This window comes from Anopheles coustani, chromosome 2, assembly GCF_943734705.1.
Source record: "Anopheles coustani chromosome 2, idAnoCousDA_361_x.2, whole genome shotgun sequence".
NCBI classification, from domain to species: domain Eukaryota; kingdom Metazoa; phylum Arthropoda; class Insecta; order Diptera; family Culicidae; genus Anopheles; species Anopheles coustani.
The window spans coordinates 8,738,665-8,766,497 of NC_071289.1; the positions used below are offsets into that span (position 1 = coordinate 8,738,665).

At 46.0% G+C, this 27,833-nt stretch overlaps 4 protein-coding genes across 4 annotated transcripts; 3 read left to right on the plus strand and 1 right to left on the minus strand.

Moving 5' to 3' along the window:
* Positions 1-713: 713 nt before the first annotated feature.
* On the plus strand, positions 714-7,310 carry LOC131263293 (NADH dehydrogenase [ubiquinone] 1 beta subcomplex subunit 10). The gene is made up of 5 exons (XM_058265470.1): positions 714-760; positions 841-947; positions 1,205-1,340; positions 6,737-6,876; positions 6,939-7,310. The coding sequence occupies exons 2-5, from the start codon at positions 860-862 to the stop codon at positions 7,076-7,078; spliced, it is 504 nt and encodes a 167-aa protein (XP_058121453.1). The 5' UTR covers positions 714-760; positions 841-859; the 3' UTR covers positions 7,079-7,310.
* A 2,340-nt stretch (positions 7,311-9,650) lies between these two features.
* Positions 9,651-13,128, plus strand: LOC131265724 (SET domain-containing protein SmydA-8). The gene is made up of 3 exons (XM_058268027.1): positions 9,651-10,342; positions 12,229-12,455; positions 12,536-13,128. The coding sequence occupies exons 1-3, from the start codon at positions 9,651-9,653 to the stop codon at positions 13,126-13,128; spliced, it is 1,512 nt and encodes a 503-aa protein (XP_058124010.1).
* Positions 13,129-13,707: 579 nt separating this feature from the next.
* LOC131267063 (DNA-directed RNA polymerase, mitochondrial) lies at positions 13,708-19,096 on the minus strand. The gene is made up of 7 exons (XM_058269817.1): positions 18,925-19,096; positions 18,512-18,640; positions 17,130-18,448; positions 15,550-17,029; positions 14,584-15,344; positions 14,433-14,524; positions 13,708-14,337 (listed from the first exon to the last, which is right to left on the minus strand). The coding sequence occupies exons 1-7, from the start codon at positions 19,094-19,096 to the stop codon at positions 14,208-14,210; spliced, it is 4,083 nt and encodes a 1,360-aa protein (XP_058125800.1). The 3' UTR covers positions 13,708-14,207.
* A 4,127-nt stretch (positions 19,097-23,223) lies between these two features.
* Positions 23,224-27,268, plus strand: LOC131263771 (uncharacterized). The gene is made up of 5 exons (XM_058266026.1): positions 23,224-23,312; positions 25,012-25,231; positions 25,299-25,529; positions 25,595-26,458; positions 26,531-27,268. Exons 1-5 carry the CDS (start codon positions 23,224-23,226, stop codon positions 26,762-26,764), a joined length of 1,638 nt encoding a protein of 545 aa, XP_058122009.1. The 3' UTR covers positions 26,765-27,268.
* The last annotated feature ends 565 nt before the right edge of the window (positions 27,269-27,833 follow it).

Genomic DNA, 27,833 nt, shown 5'->3' on the forward strand with positions numbered 1-27,833 from the left:
GGCAGCGCTCTGTGAGCTATCGAACAAGACAAACACGACAAACACGACAAAAAAAAAACGATCAAATCCATGCAATCATATGGAGGTGCTCTGTCAACCTGCATCGAACATGTCAGACAAAGGCAGCGCTCTGTGAGCTATCGAACAAGACAAACACGACAAACACGACAAAAAAAAAACGATCAAACCCAAGCAATCGTATGGAGGTGCTCTGTCAACCTGCATCGAACATGTCAGACAAACACGACACAGAACAAAACAGTTTGATTTTGTCGTGCAGGGCTGTATCCCACGGTGAAACTGTATATACCTTGTTTATTCTGCTACCTTGCTGCTGGGATGAGTGACAGTTCTTCACGACAATTCGCAGAGCACCCTTCGAACAGTGTCGTGTTTGTCGTGTTTGTTGGACTGTTCACAGAGCGCTGCCAAACACGACACAGAACAAAACAGTTTGATTTTGTCGTGCAGGGCTGTATCCCACGGAGAAACAGTATATACCTTGTTTATTCTGCTACCTTGCTGCTGGGAGAGTGACAGTTCTTCACGACAAGTCGCAGAGCACCCTTCGAACAGTGTCGTGTTTGTCGTGTTTGTTGGACTGTTCACAGAGCGCTGCCTAAGTGCACCTTCGCTTCAGTAACTTTGTTTGTGCACAAGTTGCTTGTTCAACTAACCTTGGTTAGTTACATGTTTTGGTCTGTCAGTTTCGATCTGCTGTCAGAAACAGCAACACAGGATTCTTCGACTCGTCGAAAAGGTTCGATACGAAACACAGCTGGGGCAGAATATTTGTGAATAATGGTTTAATTTCGGTCCCACCATCCTTTTCCATTGCAGTCGGTAAAGATAAGCCAAGATGCCGGAGGCTCCTGCTCGTAATCCGTTGGACAGTTTCCTGAACGCCGTCCAGGCTACCATCGATGGACCTGTAACTTGGTTCCGCGGTGAGTTCCAATAGCACAGAAAACATACTTTTCGGCCAACAAACGGATTAATACCCGTGGGATACGCAACCAATGGGTGGAATAGTGTGGAATCCTGTCGAATATCACGTTTTATCGCTCGGAAACGCCACGCAAATGTCGTTTCTCGGTTGAACTGTGAAAAAGATTCATTACATAATTCGCCCTAACCTCCAGCGACAGTTGCCGTACCAAAACAAAACGGCTAATATAAACAAACCCGCTGCTGTTCGTTTTAGAGAAAATCGTGGAACCCAACCGGCAAACCTATCCGTGGTATCACCAACAGTTCCGCCGTGTGCCTACGATTGACCAATGCTACACGGACGATGCGGTGTGCATGTTCGAAGCCAACCAGCAGTTTCGACGTGACAAGTAAGTAACGATTAAACCGGCAAAGTGCGTTTGGGAAATGGGATTAATTGCGCAACAGTAGCCAGTCTAGGCGGGCCTAAGCTATTACAGGGCCGAGAATGGCTAATGCGAACATCTTAGATTGATGCTGATGCTGTAAAAATGTGTATTTCTTTTCACAACACGTCTGATGTGCTAATGCACATCGTCTAATGTTATCTATTACGATAACGTCTAATGTTATCTATTTTAAAATGTTTAAAATGTGTTCGATATTGAAAATTTAAACTGATCATTAAACTGATCATTCATTCATATTGAATGTGTTTGGTTTGATTTGTATAGCATTGGATTGTTGTATTGAACCTTGCACTATAAGTTCTGCTATTGTTTCGGATTGCTGTAATGAAACACAAGATTGAAACTTGAAGACACAAGATCCTAAAGATGGTTTTCGCAAGACTTTATTTACGATTTGATAATTATTTCTTCTAAATTCAATTTGTAAGTCCATAGCTTGTATTAAAATATCCTCCCTCGGAGGCAGTGACAACAATATCAAATTACTACAGATCACATCATGTTTCGGAACGTATGAATGAGCTTGACTTTTTCGGATGTTGATTGATGTGTGAAATGGCGTCGGGCAATACGTGAGGAAAATCAGCAAAATATCAAGCTTTCTTCGAACCCCTCTCGCACACCACCGCGGCCCGGTGTCTGTGGAAGAATGGTCGGTTTATATTTAATAGAAAATCGTTTTTTACATAACACATATGCTAAAAAGCAGTCACATGGTCAATAACAGTTTGATCTTTTCCTTAACGAACACGAGCCCTCAAGGCCGGTAAAAGTTAGTACCGTTGTGCGGCTTCCGGGCCATCGTGTCCCGGTTCGTCCTTTCGTTTGCCGTTCCTTCAGTCACGATCAATAAACCATCGATCATAATTTACCCTACCCAGTGCCATCATCCTGTCCTAGGGGGGGCATCCCGATGGTGTTATCCGTGTGCGCATTTTTAGGCGAGCAAGATTCAGCCTCCGTTCTTCTCGCTGGCGTCTCATCTGGTGGCATAAAAATAAACGTGAACCTATTAATTTCTCCACGCGCGACTTGCAATCACACCGAGCCGGACACATACAACACGATCCTTGACCACACAGAGCAGCGCACAGATACAGTGAAGCGAACGCACGTTGTTTTGGACAGACGCAACACAATAGCGTGATATTTTTTTAACAATTTAAAATTGGTAATATTTGAAACAAGCCCCAATATTTCCATATCGAACGATGGACGAGCACAAAATGGCGGGACAATCACTAGAAACACTTATTGACAATGTTGTTGAGAATGGTGAAGATTTTGATCAGTATCAGGTAGAACAGATTGCCGCTGCCCAGACGGAACATGCCCCGCTGCACCGGGACGCATTTCTTCACCCGAACCTCGGCGGTATTTTTGCTGTACTTCGTGTACTGCTTCGGATTCGCAGCGTTACCCATTGCTGGCGGCGATCGAATCGGGTCGACCCGCTGGCTGAGTGCCCTTCCGCTCTCCGTTTTACGCCCGCTTTCGATCCGCTAACCCGTAATCCTGTGTGTGGTTGGTACACACACACACACGCGCACTGCACACGAGGGTAGGATGGTTCCGAACGACGGGGATACGGATACGAAGCGGAAGCGATCCCGATGGTTTTGCAGGTGGAATCGATACGCTAACCGGCCAAGGGAAAACCGTGCGCGCAGATGGAAGTGAAAAGCACGACTGATCCGCTGTTCAGCGATCGCGCGTGGTTGGGATTTTCCCTTCGATTGCGAATGCGGCGTCTCGAGCGGTGGCGAGGGCAAGATCGCCGATAGTAAACGGGCGATCGATTGGTGATCGTGGAATGTAGGAAAACGAACATTGGCCAGTGGTCAAAAATCGGTTGGGTTTATATTGAAACTTAATTACAAAATAATTCATATCATAAAAGAGAAATTTTCTTTGCATGCTGGAAGCATTGCATATAAAGCTATCGATAAAAAGGGCTTTAAAAAAATATAAATTTATGCTACACTTGTCCAATTAGACCACTGTATGATCGAAGAAAAATTTAATTTCGTGTTGTGTGTTCTTCTAGCATTAGTACCAACCCCCCTCGGTGTTTATCCCTCGGACTTTAGGGCGTCATTGCATCGTTGTATCGGGGTGGTCTTCTTGTGGTGTGACCGACCAAATCGATTCCCGATGATTGGGGGGAGGGGAAGAGCTGGTGTCGGATCGGGCGGCCCAGACCTGTATTTATAGGGTGATTACAGTCGATGGTAGTACAGACAAGTATACACAGCTCAATACCGATCCCAAAGCGAAGAAGGGTTTGGCTGGCAGGTTGGCGGGTTGCTATTAAAAGCATTACTCCAAACGATCGCCCTTCGTTCGGTCGATCGGTTATGATCTCGGCGTACGCTTTGTGGTAGTTTCATTGCGTGAATCCAATACGATCTCGTGCCTCCGATCGTAAACCTTTCCAGGAATTTCGTTTATTTTTACCTTGTTCGATATACGCGCTGGAAATTAGATACAATTTATCCGGCATATTACAAAGCAAAATTTTCCGGTTTTAAATGATACTGCCTAACGTCGCAAACACACAAACACTCGTTTGGCTTGTTTTTGCTTCCCTTCCCTTGTCTTTCTACAGCAGCATCCAACACCGCATCCTGGTGCGTCCACGAAGGGTGCAATGTCAAGATCGTCTGCTTTATGTTTCGCGTACGAAGAGCGCGGCGTGTGGAGCCTGTTTGGTGTAGTACCACTTAAACGTAAACTTAAGCCCGAAACACACTTTCGACTACGAGTCGTTGAAAGGCGCGATCTGCGGAGGAGAGGGGCTGTTTACTTGAGCATCTTTTCCCTTTCTTCTTCGCTAGGAAAGATAAAGCACAGCATTCAAGAAAGGTGCTGAGGGTTCTTTCGTCGCAAACCAAACGGTGCCAAAATTAGTAGAACACAATCTTCCCCCACTCGTGCATAAAGGCACATACAGGCACACTAACATTGGGCAATGAAGCGATCGCTGTCGATCGTTGACAGATTATAAATATACTAATTAATTGCTAGTTTTACTTTGAAACGGTTTGCGAAGATGATCGAGTGTTCGATCTTGTTTTCACCGGCGCGTGTTTAGAGAGCCACAACCGAATCATTGGCTTGAACGCGAGGTGTACGACAGAAATGTGTCATAATAAGTGTGTTTGGGAAAGGTCCAGCCTTTAATTAATTGACATGGAAGGACACCTAAAATGTTTCTGTTTGTTTCGTATCCACCGTAGCATTGGAAAAATGGATTTAGCTTCCCGGTGAAATCATATTCTGCGATATGAATGTTAGAAGATCGTTATTTCTTTTTGTCCATAGTGTATTTCTTTAAACAAAATATAATGAAATGATTTTTTAATAGTTGTTCGCGTTGACTATTGTTGTTATGGATGGAATTTTACAACGTTAAATTTGTATTGCAATTAAAAATACTGAAATACTTTCTGTAATATGAATGTTATGTTGTTACCTATCTGTTTTGCGCCTCGAAAACGACACATTTTCACCAATGTTGCCAAACCACTTGGTGTATTGTTTCGTCGGTTCGATCAGCAGAAGCAAAATATACATTCAGAAAAATAGTTCAACAGGGATAAACATTTCCACTAATCGCAGCCGATCGTACGATGTCGATCGTTTGCTGCTCGTGGGATCGGTCCGGACACTGTAAATAAAGGTATTTTTAACCGTATCGAACCGTGAACCGATAATAATATCGTCATTTGCTATGGGCAAAAATATATACAACTTTTTTTGGGCGTCCATATTTTACGCGCGAGTTTACAACAAATTCCTGGCGCGTGTCTGGAGATTGTTTCGCCCGATTGGTTTACTTTAGGCTGCATGTTTTGTTTGCACTGAATTTTCATGCCCCTGTCAGGTGGGTGGGTTCTTCTGCACCCGGTTTTGTGGTTGTGAAAATTAATTACTGTTTGCTCTTTTCTTTGAATTAAAATATATACGCTGTTACTAAACGATAAATTGTATTATATTTCACACTTATCGACAGTATGGTGTTACAATCGTGTTACAAATAAATCGTATTACAAATCAATCATCAATCATCTTTAAAAATTCAAAATCTGTCCAAAAATTCTAAATGGTTTTTAAATAATTTTAAAACAAATACTACGCACGATTGTTTTCAAATGCTGCGTATTTATTTTACCACAAAACCGAAAACAAACCATTCCATGAATGAAACCGACATGCGATTTATTCCGTGTATACATGTTGGGATTATAAAACGCTAATAAAAATGACTTCATTATTCCAACGGGAAAAATAAATAAACCTCCCCCGCCACGCTCGGCAAGCAGTTTTCCACCCAATTAGCGATCGGCCGCCGACTCGATCGACTTGACCGCCGTGGCTGCTGGTTAATTCGAATGAATATTTATCTAAACGATGATTGAGTTTGCGGTCCGTTTGGTTGTTTTTTGTTTTTCGGTTTTTTATTCCAGCAGCACCGTCTCCCGCCGTGATCTTATTGGCCATCCCGTCGGCATGGCGGTTGATCTCATCTTGAAGGATTGAATGAGTAGCAATCGGTTCAGATTGGAGAAATTTGATCCATTTCGAAGCCAATTAAACAGCACGGGATCCTACATGGGAAGTTTCCGCGTGGGGCTTCGTTTCTACTCAACAATTCGGTGTAAATATTTTGCCAAACGTTTCGGGCTTGATCGATTAACTGCTGGAATATATGCAGTAGAAGTAGGATATTTGGCAGCGAAAAGACATTTGATCAACAATCATGGACATTCGACATTCGTTACACATTACCGGTTTAAACAAAATTGAATTCTGCTTTGAAGAAGTGATTTTATTGTAGAATCGGTAGAATGTGTTAAAAAACTCTGAATTTCTAAAAGACTTGTCGGTACGAACAAAACTAAATGAATGGCCACCTCGCTAGACAAGTCGTCTAGCAATGTACTTCAGAATGATCGAGCACGGTCCGATCGCCGAATCTCGAATCGATCATCACGACCACATCGTACTTTCATCAACCACTCGAGCGTGGCTCATTTATCCGTTTTATCGCCGGACCGTGAATCATTTGCACCCATTTATTTCCCTCAGATTGGTTATTTTCTCCATTCCGTAGGGGGAAATCCTCCCCAGGCCCGGGGTGGTGGATAATCGTCAATAAATAATAAACCACTTCACCTCGCCTCATACCGGGTTTAACTGGGCGAGTTGTTGTGGGTCTATTTTTGAAATATTTCTACCGGGTTTTGATTTATGTTCCACACACCATTCCTTCCTGTTGCTATCCCCTTTTACATCATGTTTGTTTGGGTGCTTCTTCTTTTACCTCGCCACAGAATGGTCGACAACGAGATCCTCGCGATCCTGCGCCAGCGCTTTGAGGACTGCGTGCTGTACGAGCAGCCGGACCACGAGCGGAAGTGTCGGTCGCTGCTAGACACGTACGAGAAGGCGTCGGAAAATTGGTTCATCAAGTGTAAGTTGTGACCCCCTGCCGTGTTTGCAATGTTTATACATATCCCACTTCTCCTACGACAGACGGCGATCTCGGCGGGTACGCCAATGCCAAGACGGCCTACATGAAGCAGAAGCACCGCATGATCTGGGAGAGACGCCACGGACCGGTCGGTAGCGGCATGAAGGTGGTCGACGGAGAGGATGCCGGTGAAGGGCACTAGGCGGGAGCGAACGGAGAGCGAGAAATGGGGATCGGTTTGTCCCTAAGGAGGGATGCAAGTAGCCTGCAGTTGGCCTCCTCCGCTGCCGACTCCGCCGGAGATTTTTGGCCGAGAATTGTTCAGGACAGCAGTGTGTGCAAAACGTAGTAGTGGAAACGCTGAGTTTATGTCGCGCTTACAATTGTTGAATTGGAGTGTAAATATAAGAGCAAACATAAATACACCAAAAAACGTAAAAAAACAGGCGATTGATTTGGTTAATCGTACGGAAAGAATTTCTTCAAAGACAATTGGCGTTGACAAATTTTGTTATTCGAACAAGATCTTGCATTCTAATTAGTATATATACAAATATGCAGAATTTTAAAAGGCAACACAAGGAAAACGTGTTCTTGTTTTTCAGAAACGATTGTTATCCTGTTCCGCAACAGCTGTTACAAGATTTTCCTGCATGCGATATGCGCTGGTCAATCGCACAAGTTGCATGCAAGTTGTCGTCTTGTGAGGTTGACCAAAAAGTTTGGTCAAAAAGGCAATGAGTTGTATTTATTTTTTCTTTTAAAATAATTGTGAACTGAACTGATACGTACGATTATATAAATGCAAAATAACTATGGTCATAGTGTTAAAAAAAGATAATGCGTTATATGTTAATCCTGGGAGTTTATCTAATGCATGCTGACGTTATATTTAATGAATTTGTAACGGTTGTTTGAAATGTTGGATAATGGAATCAGAGGCGAAAAAAACCTCTTGAAATTCGAGGTCATTTACTTATACATATTATTAAAGTTGCACGTTTGCAACTAGCTCATTTGCTTTAGTTTATCTCCTTTCCAACCTCCAATATAAACGAACTGCACAAACAAATCTCGTGCTTGCTCTCATCGTCTTTGACCGCATGCGCATTTACGCACAGTAGATTAGGTTTCTTACAATTACACTCCCGAAGCGTCGGAACATTTCTGCCCCCGTTGAATCATCTGACCAGATCGGAGAGCAAAACATACAATTTCTTGCCCGATTGTCACACTATTTAATGCTGCTCGTTTGTTTACCCGTCGTGTTTGGCCAAATCTCTTGATGGTAATATTTTACAAAGATAAAAAATAAACAATCGTGGTGGTGGTGGTCACCAACATTTCAACGAAGGCCGGCAGACCGAAGGCATCCCCAAGGAATGCGAAAACATATGACGCTTTGGGATGTTCGCAAGTTTCTGACCTTTACAGCAAACTTTCGACCACTTTCTCGAGCGGGAAATCTCGAGTTTTTGCGCAGGTTTTAATCCAACGATTGTAAACACATGTTTTCTCGAAACGCCCACGAGAATCCACTACGAATCACGCGATCTTTCATTTTGATCCGCGAGAAACGAGTGAACAACAACGGTCGATCGTTTACCTTTTATCGCATCACTTGACAGTCCTTGCCAAAGGACACGGGTTAATTTTTCTCTCCCGCTTTTTCCGCAGACAGCCGCTTAAACGGTGACGAGACAAATGGGCTGAGAGACATCCCCGGAAAGAGAAATGGTGGTTGATAAGAGTTAAATCATGGCGCTTCCTTCGGGGGAGGCGCAGGAAACCGGATCACGGGGGGGTCGGAGGTGGAACGGCATTGGCATCGGTGGCGGGGGGCGGGGGGAGGTCCTAAAAATAATACCCAGAAACGAAATTCGGGGCGCAGTCGGGCCGCGATCGAAAATAGCGCACGCGAAACCGAACCACGGAACGAAGCGACCAGAAAACACGAGACGCTCGCACTGCAGGACACAATGGCGGACAAAAAGTGTGTAATACAGATATTTAATCCTTTCTGAGCCTTTTCGATCTAACTCAGAACTAAACTTTCTGATCTTTCGATTTTTGTACCGATTCCGGGATACTAACTTCTGGTGAGTTCTTCTTCCATAGAAAGCGATTATAGTTTTGGACCTTACAATTTTGTAGCTATTGACTGGATAATAAAAATAATTCATTAAAACTTAATGTGTAGGTACATGTTTTAAATTTGCCTTTTCCACACACAAATGTTGTTTAGTGTTAGTTCATCCTTTCCGAACTAAAGTTATCAGTTGAGTTTTAATTTTTCCAGAACCGTTCCATGTTTTCCAGCAATTTTATCGCACATAGTCAGCACGGTGGAAAAGTGGCTTATGTTAAAAACAATTATATTTGCAACGATTTATCGCCAACTAACATCCCACAGTGAGGTGGATCGGGCGGATCGGCTCTCGATCGGCTTCACCTGGGCCGATTCGGGACTGCTGGGGGACCGTCTTGCTGTTTCGTCCTGTGGCCGGCGGTAACAACGAGTGGACGGGTGAAAGGAGTCGTAAGGGGGCCACAAAATTCTTTAAATGTCTCTCCGCATCGGGCCGAGTCAGTTGTGAAAACGGTCGCAAAGAGAACGGTTGTGAATCTTGCGCGTAAGGATTGTGGCAAGTGGACACGGATAATTCCTTCGGGAAATTGGTGGAAATTTCGTGAAAGAAAGATAGTTTGTGAAAAGGTTCAAATAGGTGAAGAGAAGTGAATACCTGTGGGACGAAAAACACGGACAGTTTTCGATGGGTGAACCGGTGTCGTATAAGGTGCTCGAGTGCCCGGAGCTGGGCCGGTACGGGGTGGCCGCGAGGGATCTTAAGGCGGGTGACCGCCTCTTCACGGAGGTCCCCTTTGCGGTCGGACCGAAGCTCGACAGTCCTCCGCTTTGCCTCGAGTGCTGCTGCCCGGTGGACGGTGGCGAGGACGGTCCCCGGTGTCCCCGCTGTGGTTGGCCACTGTGCGAAGAGTGTGGGGCGGAGGGCGTCGAGTTGGAGTACCACCGGGCGGAGTGTGAGCTGTTCGCGGCGAGTCGCGTCCGTTTCCGGCCGGTCGATGATTCAACGGCCGGCTGCGTGCAGCTCGATTGCATCACGCCGCTTCGGGTGCTGCTGGCGCTGGAGGCGGACGGTGGGCGGGAGCGTTGGGAGCGGGAGATCGAACCGATGGAGTACCACGACGAGGCCCGCCGGGACAGCGCCAACTGGCGGGTGGACGAGAACAACATTGTGGCGTTTCTGCGGAACGCGTGCGGCCTGGCGGACCGGTTCTCGGCGGAGCTGATCCAGCGAGTGATCGGCATCCTGGACGTGAATGCGTTCGAGGGTCGCACCTGCAACGGGTACAGTGTGCGCGGGCTCTATCCACAGCTGGCCATCATGGCGCACAACTGTGTCCCGAACGTCGTACATTCAATCCACCCGAGCGAGGGTTTTAGGTGAGAGCCGTTGCTAATTCCGCTGGAACACTTTTCCACCTAAAATGAGAGTTTTAACAATCATTTATGATCTTACATATCTATATTAAACGTTTTGTAAAAAAATTGGCATTTACTATGGAACTTACTTAAATTAATTTGCTCGAAATTTATGGAAGATTTACTCTTTTTGCATTTGTTATTCAATAACATTTTTGAAAGCATTATGGATTGGGGCTAGCAAACTTTTTTCCAATACAACAGAACATTAAATCATGAACCGATAAACTTCTTTAGCTACAATAGAAACTAATAAAAATTTATAAAAATGTGTAGAAAATCATTTGTGTAGAAGACATTTTTGTTACAGACAATAGCGGTTTGTAATTCTAATGTAATTGAAAACATGTACGTCTAACATTTTTGTGTCTTCTCCAGAAGCAAAGATTATACTTGTAAAGGAACATAAAAGCTTCATTTTAGCCTGCTGTTAGTTTTATGTCGAAATAAAATATTACGAAGGAGGTAAAATATACATGAAGGATTAACGATGAAATTAAATAGAATAGTAAGCGATGAAACTTTTCGACAACATTAATCGAAAGTTTGATGAAAAGTTTGTGAATTGTTCTAAATTGGAAACCAATTTACTTGAGATGGGGTTACAGAAACTAATGGCAGGGAAAACGTCGGTAAAAATAAACATGATTGATGGGTAACTTACATAACCCATGTGCAGCCACATTGTTCAAAACGGAAGCCAAAAGTGCTGCTCCATCAGAATCGCGTGATCGAGGCCGCCACATTGTGGCCAACCCATCGCCTGCACATTCCTTCGATCGGGGAACGATCGAACCGATCGATTTTTCCGTTCCTACCACTAACCACAAAGTGCCACAATTTTCCACCAAAAACCCCCCAGCTTTCTCCCCCCGGTGGACGGGAGGCAACGGCGGGGCAACGAACCACTGGCAGCTAAACAGACACTTCAACACCCGCCACGATCGTTTACTACCCCACCCTCTCCTCCCGTGTGCTGTACCAGACCAGGGATAGGCTAAGACAAACCGGTGGACTTAAAAATAGATTTCCACCGCTTTCGGGAAAAACCACCAGCTCCACACCTGATCGCGGGGCGAACGGGGTCCCGGTGACTGTATGGGATTAAACCCCTCCCAAAGGGTGCAGGAGAGCGTTTGGGTGAAACGGGAAAAACGAGCTGATTCAACACCAGAAACGAACGATCTGTGCCAATTTGTGCCGGTGGCGCGTTCGTGCATGGTGCGTTTAACATCAACAAGCGAACCCGCGGCCCTCCCCCCCGCCGTGTGGTAAACGGTTTTCGCATCATTTCCTTTGCAAGCGGGACGCGGGATCAGGAATCCATTTTTCCGCTCACACCTGGTTTCAATTATGGAGATGGGATGCGTCAGGTTTCGCGTTGGTATTTGTTGGACGACGCCCGAAGGTTTACATTACGATCAAGTGCTGCGCAAACAATACGCGGAGAAAACTCAGGAGGAAACATCCTTCATTATCTAATCTTGAATCTCTTCCACTACATTTAGAAGACAGTGTTATCTAAAATTAATTAAAAAAGTGCTTGAAATTGTCTCTTGAAACAGGCTACAATTGCGTCCCTTCAACATTTAATTCTTTAACATCATTAGGTCAAATAGACAATTCGATCGGTTTGTCGATCAATTTGACGGAACGGATATTCTTAAACTAAAGAAAGATGAATACGACACAAAAAAAAGTTAAAGCTTGTTAACTTAGCTGTAGTAATAATTTCAAAGTTTATAAAACTAATCAAATCATCCTTAAAATTACTAGTACTAAATCTGTACACAATTCAACTTTCATCAAACATGTATGTTTTCTTCCATTTCCGAATCGTCCTTTAGACTGGAGGCACGTGTTGCGGTCGACGTTGCGGAGGGCGAGAAGCTTTACACGACCTACACCTACACGATGACCGGAACCGTCGCACGGCAATCCATTCTGGCCGCTAGCAAGTTCTTCACCTGCCGCTGCACCCGATGCCTCGATCCGACCGAGCTTGGCACACACTTTAGTACACTGCTGTGCAGCAAGTGTTCCGTGGGTTTTATTACCACGACAAATCCTTTAGGTAAGAATTGTGGAAACACCAACCGGAACTGATAAATTGCAAGGAATCTGCATTACACGGAGGTACTCTTTATTCCACAGATGAGAATGCAGAATGGAAATGCAACCAGTGTGCGTTCAAAACGTCCGGTGCGGCCGTTCAGAAGGCCGTCATGACGATGCACAATGAGATCGACGAGCTGGCCTGCCTCGAGTACGACGCCAGCAGGTTGGAGGCGTACGAACGGGTGTTCAAGAAGTTCCGCAGTGTGCTACATCCGCTTCACTTCATCAACACCTCCATCCGGCACAGCCTGATCGAGCTGTACGGTCGGATCCCCGGCTACGAGATGGCCGAGCTGCCGGACATTCTGCTCGAGCGCAAGGTTGAACTGTGTCGCGACATTCTACGCGTGCTGGACGTGTTTGAACCGGGTCGGACTCGAGCCCGCGCCATGGTCCTTTACGAGCTGCACGCCCCGCTGATAATGCTGGCTCAGTCGTCGTTTACACGCGGCGAAGATCGACGCGAGGGCCGTACGCTGAAGGAGCAGCTCGTCGAGGCCGCCCAGATACTGGAAGAGTGTGGGGGGATACTGGAGTGGGAGGATCCGACCACACCCGAGGGCATCCTGGCGAACGTGGCCCAACAATCCCTGCTACAGCTCCGCCAGAGCATAGTCACACTGGACTGACCCGTGAAGGGGTTCTCTCGATCGAATCGTTTTTTGTGATGTATTCTTATTAGCGCACGTCAGTTTGGTGTGTTTCCTTTCGAACGATCGTGATAAGATCGCTGCATCGATTTATGTACCGCGCACAATAGCTATCCACAACAACTTATTAAAGAGATTATTGTTTAGTGACTTAGAGGTTAAGTGTTTTAAAAGAGAACTGTTTAGGTTCCAACGACGAACAACATTACTGTATTCCTTCGTTTTCAAACGTTGCACTCGACGCAATCGATGTACAATAAAGAGTCTAATTCTAATGAACATTAACTCTAGCTCTTTGTTTGAAAGAATATGACCGTTAATTTTAAAAACATATTGTTCAGTAGAACTAGCCATCTTGGATAAATATGTGTTCAACGAAACTATTCCGATTGCATGCTGTGATCTGTATGTTTGTGAGAGTTTAAGCTTTCATCCTTTTAATATGAATTCAATTAAAAAATTATCATCGATTCAACGAAAGCATTCAAATTAGTTATTGTAACAATTACTTATCAACACTTTACCATTTCTTTCACTAGACCAATTACAAATCTGCCATTGTTTAGCTAAACATGTCATACTTTATGGCCTTAACAATATGTTGCTTCGTTTGCACAAAACCACTCACTGGGCATATTTTTAAAACAAAACCAAAACAATTGTTCCAACTACTGACAATAGTCAGTCGAATACTCGGTACCAGCCAAAGCTCCTGTGTAAGTTTGAAAATAAACTCAGTTCCGTTGGCGCCTTTTTGGTGTGCGCTATGGGGGGCATTCCAGGGCGTAATGCGCGCATACGCTCGAGGCAGCAGCAGTTGGTTGTTGTAGCAGTCGTAGGTTCACGCAGGCAAGTGCTGGTTAGAAGTTAAAAGAACTATTCCGCCACCTGGCTAACGCAGGGAGGAAACCACAGACAAACTCCCACCGCATTCTATGACTAGTTCCACGAGCTCACATTAAGTTTGACATCCGTACGAAGGAGCGTGGCCCCGGGAAGAAAGAATACTACCGACGGAGATATCCCGTCCACTGGGATGGCCTGGTGGTGGTGCAACTCTAGCTGAAGAAGTACACCGATTCGAGCACCTTGCGGAGGTCAAAGTCCCCTTTGTCAGGGCACTGCTGGAGGATACGGTTTAGCTTGCGCTTGGTAAGATCAATCACCGAACCGTCGTTGCTGATTTCACTGGAATAACATAAACGGGGGTTCGAAATTAGTCGGGTTAACACAAATCGCTAAGACCGTTGGAATTCTAAAAATAGTATCACATGTAAACTTACTTCTCATCGTAGCTGTATTTTTGGACCAAAAATTTGGACAAATCCTCCAGAATGGGCTCGGAATGCAGCGCGACGAACTGTTCTCTGCAAATCTAAATAAAAAACATATTGTAAAAAGATGACGACGCTTTTTGATGACCATTTGTCTTACCTTGTTCATCGTCGGCACTGTGCAGGCATGCGTCCAGTAGCAATCGTGCACGGAAATGAACGTCAAACCGGCCCGCTCGCAGTACAGCGACGTCAGCATCATGTGGCTCGAGTCGAGCGAGTGGACAAAATTGGGCGGAAATGCGTTCTTTTGCTTCATGATGTTCGGCTTCTCGTACGAGTCCATCGAGAAGTGCTCGGGCAGCTGGACGGACTTGCTGTTGGCGGTGGGCCGATCCGAGCGGTTGTACGGCTGCACCACCGGGAGTCCCAGCGGCGTCACCCACTCGACGTTCTGGGCACAAACGGCCGATATCAACCGGGCGCAATCGGTGAACCAGTCCTGGATTTCCTTCGCCGAGGTGAACATTTCGCTGAGCGCATCGAACGTTTTCACGGTCAGATAGCTCGAGGCGGGCCACACCCAATCCTTCGGGAACTCATCGATGTACTCGAGCTGACGGGCGATCTGCTTGCGGGCACCGTAGCGCGTCACGCCATACACGGTCGTCATTACCGTCTGTTTGATAACCTTTCGTCGGATGAACCCGTCCAGTATGGCAGCCACCTTGACGTTGTTCTGCGCGTCTCGGGCACGGTTTTCCTCGACCAGAGCTGCGACCGCACTGTAAACGTCCTGTGGAACGTCGGCCGGAGCGAGGTTGACGCTGATGGCACCGGGAGTGTCACGTCCAAGGGCCGCGTAGTGCTGCAGTCCATTGCAGGAACCATCCTGATGGATTGGGAAACCACTTTCGAATTCTACAAAAACACGACGAAAGGGAATGAAGGGTGAATGCGATTAGAAAAGAAATAAAATCAGGAGATCATGCAAAAAAGGAGGCAAATATTCATCGAAGTATGCTTTGATAATAAAAGTTGTTCCAAGTTTATAACAAAAAAAGTAAACAAGTTAGCAGGAAATTGTTTTCGTGAGCAAAATTGTAATACCGATGCTTTTACTCACTTTCCGGATCCGGACAGCAATGCACCTTCGCGATCTCCATGCAGCACGCCAGCGTTTGCCACGGTTCATCCGACTTGCTCCACCACATCCGTCCGGTGAGTGGCCGATCGGCCGAGTCCAGAATGTCGTCCATGATTTCATCCGCGTACCGTAACCGCTCGTCCACCGATTCCCGCTTCTTCAGCCCGGTCAAATTGATGCAGTGTAGCTTCAGCCACCGGAATCCGTCCGGTCCGAGGGGTTTCTTCTGATGAAACACCAGCAGACAGCGGGCCAGATCGTGCCCCAGGTGGTTCAGATGGGGCGGAATCGGATACACTCGTCCTCGGAAGTCGATGTTTTGCGGTAACCAGAATACCTTGTCCCGAAAGTGACTTGCCAACGAGAGCCGGTACAGTGCGTCACACCACAGGCTGTACATATCGCCCTGTCTTCGCCGGTGGTAGAGTCGCTGCCGGAGCAGGTTGTACTTTTCGTAGCCACTCATCTCGCTCTTTGGAGTTGTATCTTGAATCGGGGGAAGGGACGAAGGTGGTTCCGGTACGTCCAGCTTCGCGTTTCCTCCGTTGTTGAACACTTCAACGATCACGTCCAATATTGAGCCGTTCACAACCCACGGTATGCTGGCGAGCTGATTTAGCGAATCGAGCGTCGGATACATGTCATGCGGGTCCGCCTCGTCGATCCGCTCCTTCTGCTGGTGTGCCTGCTGGGGCAGACGTATGAGATCCGACTCGGCCAGTATGTAGCCTCCGTTGCGTGGCGTGCTCCAGGGTTGCGGTGGACACAGCATCGGCACCAGGTTAACGTCGAACTTGAGCGTGTCCGGTTGCGACTTTCGGTACAGTTTCATCAGCACCGGGTGGGGCTTGATCTGCCCCTTGGCCATCTTAGCCTCGTATCGGAAGAGAGTATAGAAGGCGGGTACCAGCTTCACCTTTCGGTTCGTCCGGTTGGTTGCGTTGACGTTGATTTTCAAATCACACTTCAGGATATTGTAGAGGAACTTTCCCACCCCAATGACGGCTGCCTTTGGCCAGGCAACGCTTTGGATGTCCATGCTTGGGCCGGTGTTGCGCGTTTCGTGCACGAGTCGCTGCCAGAGCTGTCGCGGGTTGTCGCTGGTGTTGCCTTCGGCCAGAGCCGACGCGTACCGATCGTAGATATCACAAGTTTTGTCCAGCACACCGTTCATTCGCTTCTGCTCGACGTGGTAGCGCGACTCGACCTTCCGGCCCAGCTCACGGTAGAGGTGCGTTATCACAAAGCTAAACGTGTCTGAGCCCTCCAGTAGCAGCTGAACCTCGTCTAGGAGTATTTCGGTGAATTGCGGCACCGAGAGAGCCTTCAGGTAGGGGAAAAGGTTTATCGTGCGAGAGGATTTGGTTTCGGTGACTGCTTTCAACGTGTTAAAGTCTCGATGGAAGGCCATAGTGATCTGTTTCGACCATACTTTCTTCAGATCGTCCAGTTCTTTGCGCTGGAAAATTTCAAAATTATATTATTTCAAAAGACAAATAACAAAACTAATTCGAGAAAGTGGGAAACAATAATTCAATCTCAGTGTTAGCTATACTTACGTATTGTATAACTTGCGCCGTTGGTACCGGGAACTTTTCAATACTCTTCACCGTCAGATAACCGCCCAATTCCAGCTCCACCTGTTGGCGCACCATCTCTTCTAGCTGCTTCTTCTTGAATCCCGCTTTTGGTATCATTATCTCCGATCCTGGACACGGTGCATCATTGGCAGTTGATTCCGCGGCGATCGGTAAAACATGCTCGTTCAGTGCGTTTACCAGATGATTGTTATAGGTGAGGCTTGGTTCCTTGTAAACGGGCGTAAAATCCGGTGTTAGACGACGTAACAGTGCCAGCACCACGTCGCGCTGATCGTGCGTAAACTTGCTCCGGTCCATCAGGTCGTTCATCGTGAATCCGTTTGCCGTTGCTTCCTCGAGATGAAGTTTGGCTTGATTTAATACCTCCTCGGTCGGGTCCAACCGCCCAAGGCACTCAAGTATACCGGCGTACGTCTGTGCGGTCGGGGTAATGTGATCTTCGCGCAATATACGCATGATGTCCCGAACCCGAGCAAAGCTCCCTTTGGCGGCGTACGCGTGTATCAGCTGGTTGTACGTCCCAATGTCGAATTCCTTTCGTTTGCGTTTGTGCCGGTAGTTGAGCGTCGTCGCGTACGCCCGATTAACCATGCCCGTCGTGATACACATGTCCAAGTAGGCGTTCAGTGTCATCTGGAAGCTACGCTGGCGGGCGAGACTTTCAATCTCGGACGTTTTGTAGTATTTCGAGGAAAACTTTTTACCCTTACTTACACCACCAATTTGGAGGGGGTAGTTCTTTCCCGTTCCACCGCTACCGTGATGTGTCTTTTTCAAGCTTTTCGTGCTCGTCGAAGCAACAGTAGAGGAGAGAATGTCCGGCTCTTCAAACGCTAGCTCTGCCTCCTCCGGCAGTTCGGCTACTTCCGACTCGAGCAGCGCTGCTTCTTCCTCCAGTATCGGATCCAACTCATCGTGTGCCGTCAACTCGACACGCATTTGACGCTTTTGCTGAATCTCCTTCAGCACTCCAACGCTCTCGATGATCTCCGACAGCACGTCGGGTGATATGTCGGTTTCCTTCATCTCCCCACCGATATAGATGACCGGAGTTTCTTCGAAGTTCCAGTGCGACATGTCTGATGGCAACTTAAAGGCTTCACTACTGCTTCTAGTGAGCGGCAGCTCTCCGGCAGCAACGGCAGGGTGAGGCAGAAGCCGAGTGCTGCTCGTCGAACAACCTTCGATAGTGATCTGGTCGTGTATGAAGTTGGCTAGCTTTTTCGCTTTTAGCTTCTGTACGGTAGTTTTCGTTTCCTTTGTCTCGCCATCTTTCACTGAAGGAAGAAAAGTTTGCATTATTTAATCAGAGCAGATGGAATGGTTCAACCTAGCCTTACCCGCCAGTAGTTCGGTAAATTTGCTTCCGTATGATTTTTTACGTTTATTTTTCTTACTGGCTAAAGCTGATGTGAACTCCGCGTATGGTGTAGTCGAGTGGACTCGTTTAATATTCACCGATCCATTTTCTGGAACGAAAGGACACCGAAAATGCCGGTAAAAACACGTTTGTTTACATTTCGCCAGTCGGCACACTTTTGTTTTGATTATGTAAACGCCATCGGAAGGCAGTGGGGTGGTGGGGTTAACTGTCAAAATCCCCTATTGCATACTGGTGCAAGGAAAAAGCAAAACGCAATATCGCGCAAGCACATGGTTTCTGTGATGCAATCATCCGATGGATTCGTGATGGATATTAGGCATGTTCTTAAATTAATCCACCACCGGCCGGGGGCATTCGTACTCCCCCTACCTCTGATCGCAAGTAAATCTTTCACCAAATCGCGATTACATAAATGAGACACTTTTCGGCGCGGGCAGAAGGTGATACTGCTGTCGGAATCTACACGCACGATGCTGCCCTTGTGGGCGAGCACTTTGTTCTTGCTTTGCGATAAACTTCGCAAGTTAAGCATACGAAACATTTTTACTAGCTACACAGCACAGACACATGTGAGATGATTGATTTTGTCCAAACTAAAAGCACACCGTTTCCAAGAGCAGGCACAAACTGCAGGTGCACACCAACTGTCAGAGGAGTTGTCAATTGCAGCAAAATATTTACCTTTTGACCAAGGTTGTTTGGTACTAAGTTACTAGTTGAAATAACAGTTGAAATAATAAGTTACATAACTTTTTACTCGGTAAGTCGATTTTTACAAACAAAGGTCGTTCCACAAGAAACAAGTTTCTCGAGAAATAATTATTCGTATTTCATAGTTTTTTCGAAATAAATAACTGTTCGCCAAAGAGGTAAAGTAACCTTGGTCAAAAGTTCAAGCTGAAGCTTTTAGCATTTCAAACAATTCAGTCAGACGATAAAAGCTTACAAATTTAGAAGACGACAGTTTTGTAAAACAACGCAAATTCTTTAAATAGTATAGTAACTCCTACGGTGATTCAAACGGCGTTTAAAAGTTGTCTATCCTAAGTAAGTTCAAAGGCACCATATTTTTATTTAAATATTCAACGGATCAATTAATCAACAATAAAATAATAAAATAATCTATTCTGTACATGTAATTTGTTGCAAGATACACGTGAAATATCAAACTTCTGCTCTGGCTAGGGCGTGCATAGTGAAAAGCAACTGAATTGAATAAAAAAATGAAAATTGGTTTGAATCATAAAACAATTATTTCACTGCCGGTTTGAAATGCTTAAACCATCGTACCTCAATGACACGCTGCTCGCTCAACATATAAACATGTAATTATTCGTGCATCCTCAATGTTGCCTCATCGTCCGAAGCGATAAATTCACATGAATCGATTAAGTCAAGTACCAACGATAACATATACAGTGCCTGAAGCACATGTTGCACTGTACGTACTCTCCGCTCCTTCATCAATCAGTCTTTCTTCGCCACATCGGATTGAATGCGCCCGGGAAAGGGGCAGCAAAAAGGGCTTACATATGTTTCCTTCCCAGTGAGGGATATTAAATTGTATGAATCCATTCGGGATAAAGTAAACAAAACCAACAAAGAGCCTCATGCATGGCGAGGGTGGATGGCGGTGCGTTTTTCGTCGATCGCCGTGTGCTGCATGCGGGTGCAGAGTGCAATGATGCGTTCCTTGCAGGCGAAGAATGTGCGGTGTGAAGTCACCGACACATGATGCATCGGGCCGCTTACTTAGGGACTCGATTTATGTCTTTCGGTAATAAGCGAGTAACGAGATCGTGCCGAAGATACGGTCATCTCTTGTAGCGCGAAGTGCATTGCTGTTACAGTGCTGATCATGCTTATAGAAATAACCAGCTTTTACTTATTTCGAATAATAATATTTCAAATAAAATTTCCTACCACCTAATGCATGCAGTCAAGTTTAAAATAATTTCCTTATTTTCCCAAACTATCATACTTACATTTCTCGTCCTCCCGGGAGTCAATTGCAAGAGAATGAAGACGACTCTGTTCGAGGTCGCACGATAAGCAGTTCGTCCCGCGCCTTTCCCAGTACTCATGGCGTTGCGGATCGGGTCCATATGGTCCCGGTGCCGGGGACTGGTCATGTTCGGCTGTGGTGTCGAGTTTGCCTTTCCATGTGTGGTTGCGCCGTTCGCCCGTACTCTCCCGTACCGTAGCGGCCTGCACACCACATGTCGATCGATCAAACAAAACTGAAAACCGACACGAAAGACACTTCAGCCACAACACATGCAGGCGCGATCCGGTCACATGGGCATTGAGAGGACGGAACCTAAAGGTTTTTCTTTTTAACACGAATTAAACCGTCGTAAAATCGTCCCTACAATCGTAGGGTTCTTCCTTGCGGGGGAGTGGGATCGGGGTTTGAGAACGGGATTGATAGTAAGTGTTTTTCAACGAGGGGGAGAGAGAGTGAGAGATAGAGGGAAAAACCGTTCGAAGGCGATTCTTGTGAAGCGCCCTGTGGACCGACGATTGTGAGTTAAGTGATGTACGCAGCCGCGCCGATCCTTCAGTCGGCGTTTGGTGGCGGAAGCGTTAGCATCCCGATCTCGGATCAGTCGCGCAGATCTCGTGCTGGAGAGCAGCCGAACCAACGAACAGTCGGAGCGGACAGAATTACAGTGTGCATTGTGGTGTTGGTCTCGGTTTGTGGTGCTATAGTTACGCATAAGGATCGGAGGCGAAAGACCCCCAGCAAGGAGCAACCACCAGGCGCGCGTTTAAAGCTGTTATAACTGTGAGGGCATCACTTTTTACTCCATTTCTCGATCATACAAAGACCAGAAAAGGTCTTTCTGTTCAAAAAGATCATATAAGAGATTCTAAATTCCAAGTTTCTTGAAGCTTCCGCTTGGGTTCGTGGGAAACTGATCGGTCGTGTTCCAAAGTGACTTTATGTGGCCTGGCAAATCGTTGGCCACATCTTGAGTGAGACGAAATGTGAGCGGGATCTGGTTTCTGTTGGGCGTCTTGTTATTTTTTATTTTCACTTTGCAGGTCGAGTGCCTCACGTTCCCAAACGGTCCCACAGAGTGAAGTGATTGAATTATTGTCGCAAAATGGTGTTTCCGCACTTGATCGTTCGGTTTGAAATAACGGCGCCAGAGTTGCGGTTCAATTGGATCCATTTGCTTGTAATTTTAATTGAGAATTTCACCCATTCGAAGAACACTTTCCGTTCGCGTTCTCAAGGATTGGGGGTTGTTTGTTTTTTTTCCTCTTAAAACACATCCCTCCAGCCTCTCTCAAGTGTTCTCTCCATCCAGCAATCCATCCGGTGCCGTCTGGTCGCCGATTGAATGGGCCATTATCGGGGTGAAACAAACCGTAAATCGATTATCAGCAAACTGAAGTCCCGGCTCTGAAGCCTTCCTTGGGAGCGACGGGACGCACGAGGGGGGGCAAACACGGCGCACAAATCCAGATTGCCGAAAGGTCAACAACGGGTGGGGATCTTTCTAACCAATATATATAACTGCGGCCTATCAATTTCGTCCGCGATCTTGTTGCGGACCTCGTTGGCGAGTGTAATTTGTGACGACCGGCGAGGTTGTAAAGTCATCGGCAATTGTTCTAATTTAACGAGCATCGAAATTTCAGCCCGAAGACACATTTTGCTAATTGGTACAAACCATGCGAAATCTTTCACACGAGTCGTGAACGTAAATCAAACCCGCTTACGAAGGGAATGTAAAAGACAACCGAGCGCCATTGAGCTAAAAGGACTCGCCACTGAACACTGACCAATTGGTATATTGAATAATTTGAAAGCAATTTATCATCATCATTCGTGCCAGCAGCACAAAATCAAACAACCAACCGGTACCGGTCGAGCGGAACGCAAACGTTTTCAAAATATCAACAAGGAAACGCGTACGATTGTCGGTTAGGAGGATGCCAGCCAGCACTTCGACATCATATGGACAGTTTGCACATGACGACAGTATTATTGCACGATTCCATTCCGATTACGGAAAGCGCCGGTTGTTGAAACAAAATGAAATGCGATTTAATATACAAAGATCTTATTTGATGATCAGCTGCTAGCCACGCGAGACGAAGTTATGGTTGTTTGAAGGCGTCCCGCAGCCTGATTGCGTTCTTGGAATAGAAAATATTGAAAGCTAAAGAAATATTTTGTTTTATTTCTTTTCATAAAATTAATTTCCAATCCTTTGTTATAGATGTGGAATAATATAGAAATTGTATGAATATTCTTCCAATTTCTTAATTGCTATCGGTTGGATTCTTAAATCCCTTCAAGATCATAAAAATTCTATATTATTAAAAAATTATGTTCACAAAACATTTATCAACGGAAAGGAGATCTTAAAGTTGCTAACAGTGTGGTTAACATTGTTGGTGAAAGGGTCGTCCCTCAAATAACTGTTCCAATCTGTTGCCAGATGACGCAGCGATGTAGGATGCTTAGGGTACTTCAAGTACTCGGCTCGATCTTGATGCATTTGGGTTTTGGGAGCGACGAGGGAGAAACAGCATATTCCATTCCCTTCTGAGAAGATGGTAGAGATGCCTTTACTTCTACTACTAATGTCCTATTCTGTCTCTAGATCCATCTTTTAGTGCAGCCAAGCCGGACCGTCCCCCTAAGGCACGATGACGAACACATTCTGTTGGCTAGTTCTGCTAGCCCTCGGCACCTTTTTGGGCCAAACGTCAGCAGCCCATACAGCGACGGAAGTAACGTAAGTACGGGACGAGTTTCTGGGAGTTGGTATGTTTTATGAGAAGTCGTTCGTTGAAGGAACTCAAACCACAGTTGATTTTCCTCTGAGTAACTGTTTTTCTGCACTAATTTCGAGATGGAATTTCTCAAAGAACATATTTATTATTAATTTTATAATTTGTTCATTCTGTTTAAAAATCGAGCCAATTGAACAAATTTCATTTTTTCCAAAAACTAATTATAGCGCCAAATCTCCTTCGCCTTGCAAACCCAACTGTTTTTCCAACGTCCAGAAATAGCTGGCACAGGAAAGAAAGGAGTGCTCGGTTTGTTCGGAGTCAACCATCCGCGAACCGAAAAAATGATTGCAAGGGCCACTGGCTCACCCAAGGTCCGCGCCATGCGTTTGAACTCTCCTCCTGATGGGATGCGTTCGAACAAGGGATCGCACTGTTTCATGGTCGGCATGCGGTTCTTCATCGTGGACGTGACCCCGGCGCGCGTACGTCCGTACGTTTCACTATCACCGGGTGGCAATGAACCCGAACGGACGATGGCAGACGATCAGGGTTCGTCACGGGGTTCGCTCGGTCAACAGTCCTTCCACCATCAGCCGTCATTGGGTTCCATTAATTGATCGTAATTGGTAGAACTTAAGCCCGAAAAGCGTGGAATCTACACGCCGCAGGCCCTTGCCCTGTCCTCTACTACTTTCAACTTGGATCCCGTTCTGTAAGAACCTTTGGAAGATCGAGTGTCGAGTGGTCGAGTGGAAGATACGGTGGAAGATTTGAGTTCAAATTTCAAGTGGCTTTGCTGTTCTGGAATTAATGTGTAACGTTTACTTCTTTGATTGGAAGCTATATTTCTAAAACACTCCTATACTTTACAGCTTTTCGTTCCATTAGGATTTATCCAGCCGTTTACCCTGTGGCGCATCATAACGGTTTTTATTGACAGCGATCTCTACTTGACAGATGACTTTCCCGGCATATGACTTTCGTTTACATTAACGATCGCTACGCCAGGCGCTTCCCTTTTCAATCTCCATTCTGGCAGATGCTATCTACGATGCAGTAGCGGTGATAGATTTCCCTTTTTTTGACTGACGGCTGTTGCAAAACCATGTGCACAAATGCAAACGGAAGTGGAATGTTTTCGCACCGCTAGACACAATGGAAGGAAGCTGCGAACGGTCGCCTAGGTTGAGCTATATTTACCACGTCAATCTAGGTCTGAACCAATGTTTATCCGATCCGCCTCCGCGAGCGGTCAAATTGTTTTGGCGTGGAGTTTTCCCAAACGAAAAAGAACTGCGTCTTTGTGATTCCCGCAAGTGCAGCGTGCGTGCAGTTGCGAATGCATCCATGGCACACTATGTAAACAGGAAAACCGTACCATGTCGGAACCGTTTTCGTCGGTTTTAATGGTTTGTTATGACGAGTTGTTTTGCAGAAAGTCGGAATGAAATCCGATTTTGGAAATGAACTCTGAACAAATAAACACGATGGCTTCACGGGCAAGCTAATTCAAACATTTCAAATTAATTTAAACTCCTCATTGTAATACCAGAAATATTGTGTTAAGTACATTATTTTAGGATAAGATTGATTTACAAAACATTTACTATTAGACGGATTATCGTTGTGACGCTTTTCATGATTTTTCAGAAAGTTTTCCAGACCAAAAAATAATTTATGGTTTGACTATTCCCACAGAAACCAGGAAATTCGGGATGCCATCCTGTCGCTGGTACACTCATATAACCAGCTGGACAACAAACTGGAACGTCACGAGCAACGCGAGCGAGCCCACGCCGAGCAGGTCAAGAAGAGTCTGATTCTGGTGCAGAAGAACTTACGCGCCCTGGAACCACTGCCAGGAATGATCGGACGCATGGAAGGACGCACCGGTGAGATCGAGACCGCCCTTCTACAGGTGAGGGACTGAACAGGAATGAGCTAGAAATTTGGTTGTACTTATGGGTTTCTTGTGGAATTTTCAGCATGGAGGAGAAATCGCCAAATTTAATCAACAGCAGGTTGATGTAAGCCAAACCCTTGAGAGTATCCTCACCTGGCTGAAGAGCAATGCTCAAACGCTGGAATCACGTAGTTCCATTGGTCGCGACGATGATGAGGAAAGCGTTGGAAGCAAGCTGGACGAGGTCGCCGCTACCGTTCGGGAGCTACGCAGAGAGTTGGCTGAGCTGAAGAGTGATCGAGATGCTACCGAGGTATGTATTTATGAGAGGTCTCCTCCTAACTGTAAGCATTATGAGATCAATAATCTCCATTGCAGGACGTCAACCGGCAGTTGCTGAAGGAAACGGAGAAGCTGGTCAACTCGAAGCTCTCCTCGGCGGACGAGATCATCGGGAAGATGGAGGAGAAGTTGTCCCAGTTCTACCTCACCAGTCCGGTGATCGCAACCCAGAATGTAGAGTTCGAGGATCGCGTCCTGAAGCAGCTGGCGAGCCTGAGCAGCACGATGGCGGAGAGCGTGACGGCTCGTCCGAACGAAAAGGAGATGGCCGCAGTCGCAGGATCCCTGCCCGACAAGCAGTTCATACAAGGTCTGGTCAACGAAACCCTGGACGCTATCAACGACATGCGCCTGGAGGTACTGACCGCGTCCGACAAAAGCTTCACGAAGACGGCGACCCGCATCAAGGAGAACAACGAGGTGCTGCAGACATCCGTGGACGATATCCTGAAGACACTCACGGAGGAGCTGACGACAGCCGAAGCGTTCCACAACACCGCCAAGCAGCAGTTCACGTCGATGAACGACACGATGTCACAGCTGTCGGTGTTCCTGCTAAAGGCAGGCGAGAACATTCTGGATGCCAAGCGTGGCATCGACTACGGTATCCTGCAGATCGTGCGCGAGGTAGGTGACGTGGTAAAGACAAGCTCGGGCAACCTGAACACGACCGTTTCGCAACGTTTCGACGCGATTGGTGAGACGATCCTGGACAACCATCATGGTGCACTGGCCAACCTGAGCTCCAAGATCGAGACGGAGATCAGTCAGGTGTGGCGTCAGATCGGTATCATGTATCAGGAGATCTCGTCCAGCAAGCAGGCCCTCGACAGGCTTCAGGAGCAGACGGAAACGTACGTCAACGGTACGCTCAACACAATGGACAGCATGGAAGGAAAGGTAACCGCCACACCACACACGTGCCCCCTTCGGTTCGAACACTAACCTCCTACACCTACTCTTACCTCCTAGGTATCTCTCATTACCAACCGCATGAGCGAGGTGGACTCCAACCTCAACTATCTGCTCGGACGGCTGTCGATGGTGACGCAGGAGTTCAACCAGATCAAGCATGGACTCGGCAAGGCGCTGGACGAGATCAAGGGCAGCTTCGCCGAGGTGAGCAACCGTGTGCGGGGTCCCGGTCCGCACCGGATCTCGTCCGACGAGGTCGAGGACGTCCCGAGTCAGGACGCGGCGAACTAGAGCCCTATCGATGATAGGAAGTATTCATTAACACGCCAAAAAAATCAAACTTAAAAACAGATAACATCAAGCCGGAACACACTATTACGCGTGTCTTTTCGTGTAGTATGTAGCGTTGTGAGGGTTTCCACTTGTCGGAAGAGAGGAAAGGGAGTCCGATGTCATTCGGACGATGGAAGTATCTTTTCTTATCCTGTACTATTTTACTTATTAGTTTAGCGATTAACGAGGTGTGCTTAAAGTGTACGTAAGAGGAGAATTGAAAGTAAGGAATAAAACAACAGAAACTTGCAAATGGCTCATTCGTGCCAGGTAGATTTTATCTCCAGTGGCGAGATGATAGAAAACAATGTATTTTTGCTGAATACTTAGTGCACAATAAAGCGTACAAATTTGGAATATTCGTTTGAGTTTTAGAGAATACTTTTGCAAACAGTGTACGCAAAGTTTATGGAGGTTTTTTCAATGTTGTTCTAACGATTTCACACATTTCTTGATCATAATGATGTAAAAGTTACCAAAATCACCTTCCTTCTTTTAGGATATATTCAAACATTTAACTTGGAAAATCTTCCTATTTCAAAAAGCCAGTTTTAGACTAAAAATCCTCTTCGATTTCAATGTCGGTTATGTTAATGTTATGAGAAAAAGGACATCAACACAATTTCGTAGTCATTCTAACGTATTATTTTCATGTTCTCCGATGCATTGTGCTTGAAGAACTCGTCGTTCAATTTGGACTTAAAAAAAAGTTATGTAAATTCAAATCAACTTAACGATGCTGCATCTACTGCTTGTAGCTTAAAACCTTTTAGAAAACAATTGGAAATATGCAACTGCTGCCATTAGAACCCTTGAAGCAGTAGCAGTGTACTAATCGAACCTATTTCTTCAACTATCCTGGGACATCATCGTCGCAAACGTGGCATGAAATGGAAGTAAAATATTGACAATCCACTTAAATTCGCTACTCCTTCTCGGCTTTGGCTTTCGGGGTGGGGTGGCTAGAGAAAGCACATGCTAACCGACGCCCCACGTTTGGTCGGGGAAAATGGATTTTTAATTATTC